Below are 15651 nucleotides of genomic sequence, written 5' to 3' on the forward strand. Positions count from 1 at the left end.
ATGTTTCCTTTTATCCCTTTTTTTAAACCACTTAAGCCTCTTTGCATTTCGTAGAAATCACTCTACATCTTCCCTTCCTAAAGCTGACGCTCTGAAGAAACAGTAGTCTCTTCAGGAAATGAAGACTTCAGCAGTCAGGTGGTTCAGGTTGGATTTAGTCACAGTCTGCTTTGTTCACATCCATATATTCAAAGTCAGGCAGTGCGAGCGCCGATGAATGTGACGGCAGGGCTGGAGGCTGCAGCCCGTCATGTCTCATAAGAATCTGTCAGTTTATCATAGAAAGTCTATTGATCATCCACATCTGCCCTAGTTTCTCTCCTCGGCCCAGATTAAGGATTTCACAGCACGGTCAATGGTAAATGACTCACAAAAAAAGAAAAAAACATAGAGAAATGGTGGGACACGGGAGGCTGGGGGAATGTATAATTAGATATAATTATTCAACGTTACGCAATCTTTTTTTTTTTTTTCCGCCGTTATTTCAAGGAGCTATGTGTCATGCTGGTGTAACATAGGCTTAATGTGTAAATGAGAAACAGCACCCATTTAGGTCTGTATTTAAATAATACTGAATATTTTAATTTCAGCTTTAAATCAAATATGAACTTCAACTCGGACGCTGGAAATTTAAAGACCACTGTTTTACAGTCGGTGGTTGATATTAGATGTGTCCAACTGCTTTGTTTTCAATGATATAAGTGGGTAATAAGACGAGATTCAGAGTTTTTTTTTTTTTTTTTTTTTCTGTTAGAAGCTGTCTTCTCACCTAACCAGCCTCTGAGGGGGATAACAGAGCTTCGAGCTGTTGAACAACTGATTGTGAATGCATGTTTTTTTAATAAAGGGCAGCTGTCTGCTCGACTGATTATCCCCATTCTCTATACACAGTGATAAACACGTACATTAGAGACCGGTGCGTCTGCTGACACCCACAATATACAAGGTCTTTTCAAGAATTCATTTATGGCTAGTATTTTTTCTAAAGGGGAACGGCTCTTGTGGGTGGCTGTGCCTCTGGGCTGCGTGCCCTCTCCAATTTAAATCTGTTTGCCTAATTGATAAATGTTATCACTTAATAAGTTGTGACAGAAAATTAATGGTGCTGGTCAGCACGGGTGTGTGAAGGTCGTGGCGGAGGCTGACGGTTGACGGTTTAATTGGTTTTTATTCGGCTCTCAAGTCGTTTCTAGTCTGACACAGCATCCTAAAACTACGCTGATGTCCAATTCTGGCACACTTACTGGCACTTTAATCAGGATCCAGTCCAGCCAAATTACCCAAAGGACTCTCCTGCTGTCTTTAGATTTACTATATTAAAGAGAAAATCCTTCCCTGGATACACTTACATTGTAACATACAGAATCAGTTATCTTGATGTTTAAAGTATATCTTTTTATCAAACCCTTGAGATTCCATGAACTCATATTCAGGGGATACAAAAAGTAAGTAAAAGAAGAGGGGAGACTTACATTAGTCAGGTGGGTGGAAACTCTGGCTGCTGGATGTGTAGATAGACAACTGTTTGCTAACATGGTAGCCATAACTATGTGTTGTTGGCTGTGTATCTGTCATCGCGTTTTAATGTTTTTCTGCCCTCGGGTGGCCCGAAATCAATTAATGCAGCTTCAGAATGATACTAAGTACAAATTAAGCTAATTTAGACCTCTTAATTTGCGAGTCACACAGTGCTTCTCCTCATGTCTCATTTCAAAAGCTGACTGAGTACCAGCAGCAAGAAGCCCGAAACTTTTGATTGGTTTGCCTGTAGATTAGCCGATAAACATCTGCTGAACCCCGCGACCCTGCAGAGGATTAAGCGGCGTACATATAATGTGTACAGATGATGGATGGATGGATGGACATCTGCTGAATTTGAGTCTTTGCCAAACAAGTTGACACAGTGCTGATTTATTTATCTCTATATTGTAGTACACAAAGTTTTTAAATCTGGGGTCTGTGGCGACCTCACACTCTGATGCACCTGTCGTGATGCATTTTAGGTTAGCAAGCACAGTTTGTTTTGCAAGAACTGAATGGGTGAAAAACCAGAGCAATGGAGGAAAATAGGAGTGCGGTGGAGCTATATGCAGGTCAGGGTTCAAGGTAATATATTAGTCACTATACTCCAATGAATACACACAAAGAACAAAAAGGTTGTAACTCCTTCATGCTACTGACTTAACAGAGATTTAGGCTATTATACAACCAGGAAGTGATTCTGTAGTGCATTTCTGAAAGTTTCATCTGGGTTGAAGGTATGCAGCGGCAGTAAGATGGTGAAGATAATACGGTCAGTGTCTTCACATTAAAAGGTTGATATCAAGTAAACACCGTCCATCAACTTGGTGTGAGCACCAAGCATCGATGATAAACACACATCTCTCGGCCTGCCGTTATCCCGCAATCTGTCTGCTCAGAACACAGCTATATCTTGGATGTAGTGGTGGAGACAGGTCTCTGTAAAGGTGTGGGTACAGCTGTCTCTGATTTCCCATTGCTTGGCCAGCTGAATCCTACGGCGTCCATTACACCTGTTTGGGACGGGACATTAGTCACCATCAGTCTTACGCCCAAGCTCGATTAGCATGGCTCTTTTACTGACATTCTTCCTCTATTCCCTCGGGGCGGGCGGGCCGGTCCGGTTGGATGGTCGAAAGATGCCGGGGGAAGTGATCGTCTCAAGGTCCACTGCTCTTGATCCAAAACCCAAGCTTTGTTTCCCAGTGTTGATGAATATATTTCTGCCAAGGGCGATATGTGTTTCAGCAACAAAACCGAAAAAATTTACAATCAAAAAAAATTTTAAACTCTGGTGAAGTTTGAAGGAGCTATTGGCCTCTTCATCTGCATGCACCACTGTTGCCATGGAAATATTGATTGGGTTTTTTTCTTTACTCTCGGTGCAGCAGAGGGAGGCTGCAGGTTTAAAACTCTTGTTTCTTCGTAAAAAACTTATCAAATTATCTCTTTGACATTCACTACTTTTACAGTTTTTACAATCTCTTATTAATTCTCATAATTTTTAATTGCTTTAGGGTGGCCTTTAAAGTTCTTTATCAGTAGTGGTAAGCCTTTAAAAAAGTGCTATATGCATAATAGTAATAGTTACTCACCATTAAGCAGACAATATAGGGAAATTATGTGACGCGTGTGCCTATTTATCCATAACAAAGCCTTGATTGCTTATTCTATAGAGATATCCTAGATACACGCTCATACCCTCACTCGGGTGTTTCACCACTGTCTGTTAATGCACATGCTGCGCTACAGATCTCTATGTATCTTTATTAGATCTCTCACAGCTCTGTCTCATCCTTTTCCACCTTATTCATCCTTTGAGGAGCTCTATGAAAAATTCATACTCGGGGACGGTGAACTGCCCACTCCTATTTAAAAGAAATCATTCACTTCCACATCTGTTGGTATATTCAGACTACCTCTTAAGATCTGAATCTGCACTTTACAAAGAGGAGGGAAAAGTTCCATCAGCGGTGGAATAAAAGGCCCAAGTGGGGAATTTATTCATATGCCGGTTAGGCAGCAGACTGTGAACATCAATGCATTAAACACCTTTGGATGCTAACGACCCTTTTTGGCATTAGCAGAAAACAATAGTCCTGTTATTCTCTCCACCTCATTTTCACAGGTGCTTGAACATTCAGAATTGTTGTTATTGATTTATTGTGTTCCCTGTGCTTTAAATATGCTGTAACGTCCAAAAACAACGCATGGATTTTAAACTTAGAATCAGCAAAACACACCAGCAGCAAGGGTCACCAAGTCGTACAAATACATTAAGTACACACACATACACAGACACACACACGCACACACACACACACACACATATACACATATTCTTACACACACATGCACCATGCCACTGGGTTAAATAAACACTTAGCTGCTCCGTCTGACCACAGGTCAATACTGGCGGTGTGGCTTACCTTGTCACTGGCTCAGCTGCACTTTAATTACACACACATTGATTGGCCAGAATGTCGATAAGACATTTAAGCAGCTTAATCCTCGTTGTATTAACATGAGAAGTATGTGCATAGTTTATGTATTAATTCTCAGCCTGAGGTGGAGCGCTTGTATTCGTTGCCTCTTGCGTTCCAACCTCGCTGCCTGGGGTTTTCGTGAAATGTCAATAGAAAGAGGAGAAACGGATCGATTCGACTGCCGGTGGCCGGAGAAGGAGAGGAGGAAGTGGCGGTGGTGTTGGTGGTGGTGGTGGGGTGGCTTCTGAAGTTACTTTCCATCTGCTGAACGGGTGCCAAACTGCTGTCTGTTCGTCTGTTGTTGTACGGCAACAAATCCATCAACAAGGGTGAGACATCTCTTAAAGTTAAATTAGAGCTGAGTGAAAAAGCAATTTTCAATTGTGCACTGTTAAATCAGTCCATTCATGCATAGATGCTAGCTGTATCCGTCTTCACCTCCATCTCCACCCCCTCTGCATCTATACAGTAGATGAGAGCTGTTGCTCAGGGAGTCACTCCATCACCTCTGTGGCGACCTCCGAGGCTCCAGCCCATGAATGGTAAGCACCATTGGGTGGAGCTGCATCAGGCCGAGGGGAGCAGGGCAGGGGACGGACAAGGAGCACAGGGCCACCACTCTCCATGCCCAGAGCAGACAGAGCAGAGAGAACAAAGCACTTGCTTTACAGCTGACTGACAGCAGGTTAATTGACTGAACCCTCCGCAGTGCTGCTCACCAGAGAGCGTTCCACCCTCCAGAGGCATCTCAATTCACCGTCTAAGATAAAGACATTCAAACCGATCTGTGGCAAGCAGATGCTTGTGGTAATGCACTGGGACTGATGACATAATAGTCCCGTGTAATATTAACAGCCTGCATTCGCGAGGGTATTTGTGCTAGATTCAGATGCAGAGAATCAGTTGCTTATCCCCCCCCAAAATATCCTGTTTTATGTATCATATTTGTCCACTTTTATATGTTATTTTACCTGAAAAGAAACATTTGTGGCCCTTTGCAAACTGCAGAATTATTAAAACATCAGGTCTTTATTTCAGATAGTAGTTGTTTCAAAATATGACACCTGATTGGTCGGGCTGAAGTTGGGAACTGAAGGCACTGATTTGTACAATCTGACTTTATGGTGTTGTAAAATTAATGATGTTATTACTGTAACTATACAACTACTATGAATAAAGATTTTTCACTCTAAGGGCAGCAAAGTTGTTCTCGTGCTCGGTTCATCTATCATGACATTCATGGTCCCCTGAGTATGACGCCACCTGACTTTGGTAATTCTCCGCCTCTTCCTCTTGCAGTTTGTTGGTTTTTAGAGACATGTCTTGGTAATCAATGGCTGGCTAGACATTTACTGAATAAATATAATAATCGTCCCCAGAGGATGAATCCTACTAATTTTGGTGGTCCTCTGACTTTTTCATTCAGGTTGACATCTGTGGTTGAAATGTCTCAACGGTTTGGGTGAAACGTCATGAGATTTGGTTCATATATTATCTCCCCGTGCAAAAAATTATCAAGTCAAGTCAATGTTATTCATATATTACAAATCACACATTTGCCTCAGAAGGCTCTGCAATACACAACCTGCACAGCACAGGACACACACTTTCCTTAAACCATGTAATGACTTTGGTGTTCCCTTAACATTTCCTTTAGTCACACCTTGAATTTGTCCAATCCACTGGATTGAAATTAACAATTAAAAATAGTACCATTATTAACACCCTCAGCTGTACTTTGTGTTTATTGCTATCTAAGCCAACTAAGAGGGTGAACACGATAAACATTAAGCATACTAAACTTTACAATGTCAACTTTGGCAACATTACATGAATAACATTTAATGCTACACTGCTGTTGGTCTTGTCTGTTTATTATTTCAGTTTTGTTGAAAGATCTAAAGTTGATTTTTTTTTTTCAGATTTCCAATAAGACTATACTGATGAGTAGGTTGGACATCTATATTTGATTGTGTATTGTACATCATTTGCTGTGTAGTGTGGTGTGCATGAGTCACAAAGCTCAGAACTTGAGAGTGAGAACAGCATAACATATAAGAGCCATGAAGTCAGAGAGCTGATGTTACATTTACAACTGATTAAATAGGGCTTTAGTGGCAAAACCCCTGAGTGGACTGGGTTAAACAGGGCTGGATACATCTGCTCGTACATTCAGCTCTATTATTTCTTCTTTCAAAAGTGCTTTCAGGGCAGTAATTGATTAGAAATTCCATTGAATGTTTTTCTTGATTTAATTTCAGGCACAGCCTGTCTGCGTCTGTGCGTTTATTGATTGTGGTGCAGCAGGAAAATAAAAAAAATAAACACTGGGTTCATGTTATGCAGCTTTTACCACCCCCCCTGCCCCCCCAATACAATGTAGCTTCTGAAGTGTTGCTTTACCTGCTCCAGTTAGCAGCACAGCAGCGCTCCATTAATGCATGAAAAGGATGTACTTATCTTTTAGCGCAACGCAGCCTTTCATACATTTCCCGAGGGAAATGGAAGACAGTAGTATTGATAAAAGTAGAACATGAAAGACTTTTCCAGGACTGCATCCTGATGCCGGGGACTGGCTTTCATTTCAGTGACACAGAAACATGTGTTTCATTGAAGCTGATGGTGGATGGTGTGATTGTGAGCTGTTCGGGTGTCTCTCGTGATTGCGCCATATATATGTCCTCTATTTGTGTCACTACCCAGGAATTGTGTCTCATCTACCTGCGCGCCTGTGAGTTCAACTCCCAGTCACCATCACACTTTGAAGACAAATAAAGTAAACAACTAAAATATTTATTAACTGAAGAAGTTTTTTTTGTTTTTTTACAGCAAACTCTTATCACGACACAGTCTTCAAGTCAAATGACACTTAACCCTTTGAGTACATTTAGGTTGGCCACTCTGATCTGGAGAAGTAACAATGAACAGACCTGTGGGGGGGGTGTTCCTCCGCCATGGTCCTCTATTAAAAACATGAACAAGCACATCAGGATCTAGAAGGTCCAAAACTGCTTCTTTTTAAAAAGTAAGACATTAAAGGAGAAACACAATGGTTTGCTTTTTAGTAGGAACTGAATCGAGAACAACATTGTCATTTTCAACATTGGTTTTTTTCTTTTTTTGTTCATTTTTTTTTTTTTTTTTTTTTTTTTTACATGTGTACATAGTTCTATTTTGTCTGGTTCTCACGTAGAGACTTTTCAGGTCAGTTCATACAGATGCGAAAAAGAAAAAAAAGAAAAGAAAAGAAAAAAGAGGGAGAAAAAGATGTGGAGTGAAAAAATGTCAGAGATCTTCGCCTGTTTTACAAAGACACCAGGAGCAGACGCCGGCCGAGGCTCATCCTGGTTCCAAAATCCACGTCTGTTGACTCTCAGCTTTCAGCGAGGGTCACTCACTGATCAGAGATCTGTACAAACACACAGGCTAGTCGCATCCCTAATGTTGTCCTAAAACAATGAAAAGACATTAAACTATGATGGATACTAAAAGGGTTAAGGCAAGAATAGAAAAATAAAGAAACAGTAGAAACAATAGAAATGTTGCTTCTCTGTCATTCCTGACTTGCAACGCTCTGATCCTAAGAAGCTGTAGTGAGAATTATTCACATAGTCTTAATCTCTTTACAGAACGCCTCACTTTACACAGTATTTACAGCAAAACCAAAGAAAAGTAGTCCACTGAAATTAATACGTTATTCATGAACACAATGATAATTAAAAAACTGTATAATTGTATCATATCGTCAGTATGTAAAAACAATTACACACAGACTTGCAAATAGTGTTTTACAGTAGTCATTATATTTCATATCAAATCAATCAACAGAGCAATCTGAAAAACTGGTTTCCGGTGATGTTTTGTACAAATGTCCGCTCTCGATTGCTGTGTTAAACTTGATGGGCACAGATACCGTTTACAACACTTGGGTCTCCTTTTGTGTGTACTTTGTGCACAGTTGACATTTTTCAGTTTTACAAGAGGCGCTGTGAAAATGGAGCAGAGCACACGGAGAAAATGCTCAGGTGAGACACAAAACAGATGTGGTGGCGAACAAAGACGACACAAGGACATTGTGGCGGGGAGGTCGGAGCGGCGGCACACCTCGCTGCGTGCCGCCGTCCCCTCCAGAGGTGAAACAACCCGCGTCACCTTTCCCAAAAGTTTGTCCAGACAACGTGCTCCGAGCACAAAAGGGTAGAAAAAAAGTCTTTTCCTGCTGTTTCTGTTCAGGACCGGAAACGCGGCCACAAACGAGAAACTAGCCTGACATTGGATAGAGGAAGGTCAGCAGGAGGGAGAAGGAGGAGACAGACTTTCAGTAAAAAGGCCAAGTTCACTCCTAACGCCGGTTACGATTTGAAAAGTAATGCATCAAAGTTTTTCCTTTATAACTAGTGCGGCCAACTCAGCTCAATTGCTGTATTGCTCTTAAAACAAGACATGTTTTGCTCCAGACTGCTGGCATACTAATGCATGGTTGCACTGTTGACACAACTACTCTTAGGTGAAGTGTACTGATGACAATCAGTCATCATGTTCCTCATCTGGAGGGAATGATCTCAATATTGAACAAAAACTTTCAACAAGTGGCTCTACACACGCATCAACGACCCCGTGGCGCTGTCATTGGATGCTGTTCATCTCCTGTCTCAAACCTGTCAGCAAGGTGCTCCACAGATGCGTCTTGTTTTCGGCTATAATGACGTCGTAGTAAGTGGGATGGCTCGCGAAAAAAATCCGCCAGCTTCATGTGGAGATTGGCCGCAAGCACGGATTCCATTCCTGCTCGAGGGTTTTATGTCTCAGGTCTCAAAAATTTGACAGGAAAATCGAAGTAGAAGTTGTGTAATCTGCACTAAGCTTTACACTATCAGCGCGTGGAACACTAGTATCGTTGAGGGGTTCCAGATGATTTGCTTCGTTTCCCATAGAAACTTTGAAAAAAAGCCAAATGAAGGTTTAATTTTCACTAAGGATAATCTGAATCCGGAAGGTGGAATGGATTCTCCTGAGGAGTCCAGATGCGTGCAGCTATTATAATGGTGTGCAGAAGAGTCAGAGAAAAATAAGGTTTAGAGAAGAGCTTGATGTTAAAGAACCACTTATGCCCTTACCGAAAGGATTTAATTGACCTAAAATTACCTGCCAAGTGGTCCTATGAAGAGCTGCGCAACAGAAGTTTACTGAATAACCATTTCGCTCGACCAAAGTGTGCAAGTGGCCCATCAGAGATTTCTGCTGTGGTCAGGCTAACGATTTCATGGGTGAAGCATCGGTTTTGAGACGATGCTAGAAATTCTCTCTGGTTCCGGCTGGAAAAAAAAAAAACAGACAGTGATGGACAAAGGGTGATAAATACAACCCTTGAGGAAGATGTTAGCCTTTGCAAGACAAGCTTGAGGATAATGCAAGAGGTGTGTGGAGGAGAGGACAGAGCTGGAGACCAGAGCTGCGAGTCTGTGAACTGCAGCAGGAAAAGCACCAGACGATCACGCCTTAATAAGCCCGGCTGTCTGTAAATGGGTTCGACACTTGGTGACCTCCTGGCATACTCAAATCCAGGCCAGCGTGACATGGCTTTAATTATCCCCACTCTCTCTCTTTCTCTCTCTCTCTATCGCCCTTTCTCTTTTTTATGTCTCCCTGCCAGCCCTACCACCGACTGCCGATTTAGCAGAGCTTCGTCTAAAAAAAAAAAACCCCGTGTCCATATCGCTTCCAAAATGTGAGAAACAGCGGGTCTGATAACCGCACAAAATGTGTTTCCGACAAGAAAGAAATTCTCTCACCTCCACAGACCTGGCCAAGCATTGCCTCAAGTTGGCGTGCTTGTCAGACTAGCTTCTGAAGAGAGTTGCAAATATTGTCAGAAGCAATCTGATGATGGCTGGTTCCAGTTCCTGAAGTGTGAGTAAGCACTAAGCTGGTGGATACAGATGCAGAAATGCGGATGGTGGGCTGTCTGAAAACATTCTAAATATTTAAAAGTTAAGAGTCAGGTTAATAGATTCATAATTGTTCACTTCCTTCTCCTGGTATAGCTTTGTTTGATTTTTATATCGGGACAGAGACAAATGCAGCACACAGCTGTTGTGGAAAACAAAAATCAATGGTACAATATCGGATTGTCAACACATATTGTGAAATGGCTTGGATCACCGACCAACAACTCAAAGGTTCGGGTGAGGTGTTTGTCTCCGCAGAACGCAAGAAAGTATTCGTAAGAATGACAAGACAAAATCGCTCCCATGAGAGACGCTGGAGACGGGGCGAACGTCACCAGGTTCAAAGGTCATTTTTGTCACTTTCCGAACTGTTATTTCTACGCCAAACTACCTCTTGTTTTAAGTGACGTCAAACTTGCGGAGCGATATTTTAAAATTTGGGTCACTTCAAGGTGACAAAGTATAAGTAAGTCTACATTTAGAAACCACGAATGGTTGGAGCTGGAGCACCTCGACCTCAAACCTGATCGGCTGTGGATCCTCTCGTCATCCTTACACCGCTCAGCTGCTCGCCTTTTCTCCTCGAGGAATGTAGTGAAATGGAAACGACACAAAGACACGTACACGACACAGTGACTGTGGTGACCATGGCCTCAGTCTCCGCCCGAGCCACACACACTCGCCCGCTTGCTCCACCGGCCCACTGTTAGTCGACGGAGTGACAGTGGCATTAACAGCACAGCCTCAGTCCAGTGTGGGTTTGTATTTTCTGTGCACACCCTGGCATGCACATGTGCGCGCGTGAGTCTTTTTTAAGGAATCCGAGGGGTGGAGTTGTCGGTTGGAGGAGGGGGAGGGAGGGGGTGGTGGGGTGGTGGGGGGGCAGGAGGAGGAAGAGGAGGAGGAGAGACTTTAGTTGTTCTGAAGGCAGTCGAGATCCACCGAGCAGCACACGTTCCCGTTCTGGGCAGCACAGCGTGAAAAGACAGAAAAGAAGAGACAGAGAGTCATCAACCATTAAAAGCCTCACTGGCTGTGATAGTCAGAATACAGCGATTTCAAACATAGCGACTTACAACACAGTAAGTGTTGTAAGTGATCTTATGTTTAAACAATGCCTACGATATCATTAAAAGGTCAGATTACAAATGAACATACTGTCTTTTTTTCCCAGGTATCACTAGTGCTACCCAGTCATTCAGTCTCAGGACTGTCTGCAATAGTTTTGGGGTATCCGTCTCTCTGATTTATGATGCCGCTGCAGTACATTGAGCGCGGATGGAATTTAGGATGTGTGGCTCCAAGCAGTGACAAATTTTTAGAAATTGAACAGCGGTATGTCTCTCCACTGACAAGGTCCCAGGTTTCTCGGGGACTTTTAACACACCTCACTGTCACAGTGTCACACATTTCATTGGAAGTGCTCTCTGCTAAAAAATAGTAAGCGCGAAAAAGGGTCTCAGAGGCCAGTACCTTAAACCTTACCTGCGTGGCTCGATAACTCAAAAGCACGTTTATGCTTGTCATATGGTTGACCCCGCTCTTAAAGGACTGGACAAAATGGATGACTGACCATGCTGATGCGGCCTCAACTTTGGCTTACCCGAGAGCCAGGTCCCAAACTAAAAAAATATTTAGCATGTCTCAGTAGTATGCCTAAAATACCAGGATGTCCTCATACATCCGGTCATATTTTGCAGTGTGTGAGCCAACATGCTTTACTGGCTATTCCGACACGCAATCCACTGCAGCAGAATATACTGCACATCAGCTGAGCCAGAGAGACAGCACAGACAGATGACAGCACCTTAGCTTTGTTCCAGATGGCACACTTTTTTTTTTCTTTTTACTTCTTTTTCTTGCACATGAGCTTACATTGTGACTGACCAACCAATCACAGAGCAACAAAGTGACTGGTACAAGTACAGCAGGTCAGAGCTACTGTACAGCAGCAGCAGCAGCAGCTCCAACCACCTGCTGTGACCACAGTGTGAGTGAACACCCCAGCTGCTGTGGCTGGTTGTGACTTGTGTGTTTTCCGAGACCACTGTTTCAGCTCATACCTTAGATATAAAATAACCTGACATGTGATGGTGATGATGGTTCGGGTCCACAAGTTTGATGCGCTTCTCTCGGCTAATTTAAATAATTCTGATCACTAAAAATAAGCACAACTGAGGAGTAACAGATTATTTTCACTTAACGTGTGGAAAAGATCTGAGCAAAGTTGACATGTTCCTGACACAGTGATCTGCATATTTTATTCTTTAAGATTGAGTGTACGTTGCATCATCTGTGACAGATTTTTTAGATGTTTTCAGATTCATATGGCAGACGGATGCATAACCTCCAACACACATTAGATGAACTCAATATATGTAGCACCGTTTTTATCCGGTATCAATAGCCTGGAGTGCCTGCCATTATCATTACCTATTGTAGAAGGCTCTATTTCCGCGTCTTTTTTAAATCAGAAAGCAGGGGCCTTCACATACGTTATCGAGGGTTGTGATGTCACAACTATACAGTCCTTTATCCTCAGCCACGCCCCAAGCAAAAATGCAAGGTGGGTGGCGCCTCCTCAAGCCTGTGAGAACTGGCCAATCAGAGCACTCTGGGCTTCTCTTAAAGAGGGGGGTCTTAAAGCGATGAAGTTGATGTAGACGACTGTCAGCTCTCCCCATGTGTGGAGAAGTGGCACGTAGCACAGACAGGGAAGCAGAACATTGTACAACTCCAGTCTGTACCATTGGCCAAATATAAGCTATGGAGTAGGTAAACTTAGTCCCTGGTTGCGAGGGTTAACCCAATGCCCCCTTGAGATGGGTTGAATGCAAAGTACCAGTTTCACTATGTTGAATGTGATGTGTGTGCTTGATTTGCCAGCAAATAAAGATTCTTCTTCTTTTAGGCGGCTCCAATATGTCTTGCTCTTGGTACCATTTACAGCAGTACAATGCTCTGCTTCCCTGTGGAGGCTACCCGCTGTTTCTTCGCGCAGGAGGAGAGCTGGCAGTCATCTACCGCAGGTAATACACTGCCGCTGGATAAGTACCTCTTACAACCCCACATCAAAAGACCTGAACTATCACTTTAACGAGACAGGTACTACAACGGAGTATTCAGAAACAGGGTAAAAAGAGCTGCTGCAACAATGGACTATATAAAAAGAATGTTTTTTTTTTAAACATTAAATCATGTGAACCTGAACATGAGTATTATATTGGACTTCTAAAACAGTTCGATTTGGAATTGGTTGTGATTTTTTGATCGAGGACTAAATCAGCCACCCCTAGGGTTTAATCAAATCTGGATGCCGCACAGTAAAGCATTGTTGTGTTGCTGCTTTCACCTACCTTACACTGGCAGGTGGTACAGGGTGAGTTGGGCATATGCCACGTGTCCCCGCTTAGGCGGACGACGCCTGCGGGGTCCTGGCACGTCTGTCGGATGTCATACGACAGGTTGTCGGCCAGGCAGGGGTCTGTGACGCAGCGCGGGCAACACTCGCCCTCCGCCACTGCTGTGTACTCGCACATCAACACGGGGCAAACCAGAGGCCAGCAGTCCACCTCCCCCTCCTGCAGACACAGAGAGCGGTGAAAAAAAAAAGAAAGAATTAAGCCGGCACAAATGTAAGCGTGTGTGTGCGCTGGTGTTTTAAGTGTGAACCAGCTGATCTGGTGACTGCAGCTACAGCCTACATGCTGGTTTGTTGCCACGACTAATTACAGAGGTGGGATTAATTTGAGCATCCACACGCAGCTGAGCAACTGATCAGGGAAAGGTGTTGAAAAAAAAAACAAAACAAAACACAGCTCTGAGCTTTAAATTGATGAGGACATTCTGTGTTTTCTGCGATGTCACCTGTTTCCCCACACTGAGGGATTCTAAATGAAGGTCAGCTTTCATTGCTGCTGGCAAAACACATGTGGGTACGTGCAGATGTACATGTCTACTGACCATGCAGCGGCACTGCTGGCAGCCGTACAGCCAGGACGCTCCGCTGCGATAGAGTGTGCGTCCACTCTGGTCCAGGCACTGGCTGTTGGGCCTGTTGTCGCAGCCAGGACAGCAGAACAGATCCTCGTCTGGATCTCCGCAGTCACAGGGTCTCCTCCGGCAGTACGTCTGCGCCTCCTGCACAACAGACGGTCACAGCGGTCAGCGGGCAAACAGTGTCAAGGCATGATAGCAGCCTCTGACAAATGAAGCTGACTTCAAACAGATAGAGCCAAAGACTTGACACTGATGTTGCTTCATATTTTGGGCTGTAAAGTACGATTCAGAGTTTCTTTAGCCCTGAATAGGTGGGTCAACCTACTTCAACAGCTGCTAAAACTGAAAGCTTTCATCTGTATGTTACAGTGAAGAGTTTAAGGATTCCCTGATGGCATTTCAGAGCCTTTTCATCTCTGAAAGGAGTACAGTCCTCGAGAGAACACTCAATGCCTGACATTTCATTGCTATGAAAGTGGTGCAATTACAAATAAATTGAATCTCAGTTTAAAAAAAAAAAAAAGGGATTTTAAGACAGACAAATCCAAAACTTTGGGATATAACTAAGGTGCGTATCTGAAACCTGTCTCGGATGCCTTTAGCGAAGGCTAGTTAACAATTACGCACACTGGGTCATTCAGGCAGATCATACAAGGCCAGATCCCTACGGAGGGTTTTAATGTATCTTAGCAACAAATCTACATTTGCTAACAGCGATTTATTAGAGCCGTAAATGAAACAAGAGTGGCTCAAAAGTTTGGGATGCAGAAGAAATCTGACAGGGCCGTGTCCCTGGCTCGCCGTCTGCGCCCAGAGCAAACTTTATGGTCCATTTTACTCACCACAGCCAGAGCTGTCTGGCCCCGGGACGTGGATGTAATGGAGATGTAAAAATGTTACATAAAATGGCCGTTAGAAAATGTATGGGAGCCATAAAATCATTCTGCATACCATTAAAAGGGCAATACCGAGCCAATGTTTTATCGATGCATATTGTCCTGCTACAGTAGCCACCGAGTCCCAGGGTACCAATACTGGTGGCGTTGGTCTTTACGGTTACAACCCAGGACTTGCTCGGAAATTACTGCCAATTGTACTGTGTTGGCAGGACACGCTGTTCGCTTTAATGCCAGGAGCAGGCCCAGGCGTGTATGCTTATGCTACACTGTTGTGCTATCCAACAAAGCATAACTGAACTTTGTCTTTTCATAAACTTCAAGATGAAGACTGCAGATTACATTTTCTTTAATTAATAGGTAGCACAGTTCGTGGATTAGATATTCCTCTCTGAAGGTAATCTAACCAAACAGCACTTTCGTTGTCGTAAACTCAAATTTAACTCAATCGATCGTTTCATTATCCTGAAAATAAGCTATGACGAGTGATAGAAGATCCTTGCCCTTTAGTTACTATCTTCGACGTCACGTGCTGGTGAATTTTGACAGACTCTTTCCACTTTCATGTTCAACATCCCTGTCTACTTTCTGACCCTGATTACCTTCAATTTCTCTCCCCTTCACAAACCATGGCAACCTTTTGGCTTCCTCACAGTCACGGGGCCAGTGGTTTTCAGCCTTGGTCCCTGAAATCCAGATCAATAGTGGTTTGTATTCAGAGAGCATCTAATGTCTGACTCAAAACCCAGCAGGGCAGCTGGTCCTGGAGGCATCCTGAACACCGCCAGCTTCTCACTTGTG

The 15651-nt window shown here is 43.3% G+C and overlaps 1 protein-coding gene across 1 annotated transcript in view; it reads right to left on the bottom strand.

Annotated features, from left to right (window-relative positions):
* Positions 1-7077: 7077 nt before the first annotated feature.
* Positions 7078-15651, bottom strand: part of LOC119018331 (protein kinase C-binding protein NELL1-like) — a 257120-nt gene continuing 248546 nt past the window's right edge. Inside the window, exons 18-20 of the mRNA XM_037095898.1 lie at positions 13919-14095; positions 13312-13536; positions 7078-10918 (exon numbers count right to left, since the gene is read on the bottom strand). Of these exons, the coding sequence (XP_036951793.1) occupies positions 10868-10918; positions 13312-13536; positions 13919-14095 (453 nt within the window). The 3' untranslated portion in view covers positions 7078-10867. The remainder of the gene's footprint in view (positions 10919-13311; positions 13537-13918; positions 14096-15651) is intronic.

Source organism: Acanthopagrus latus, chromosome 4, assembly GCF_904848185.1.
Source record: "Acanthopagrus latus isolate v.2019 chromosome 4, fAcaLat1.1, whole genome shotgun sequence".
Lineage (NCBI taxonomy): Eukaryota > Metazoa > Chordata > Actinopteri > Spariformes > Sparidae > Acanthopagrus > Acanthopagrus latus.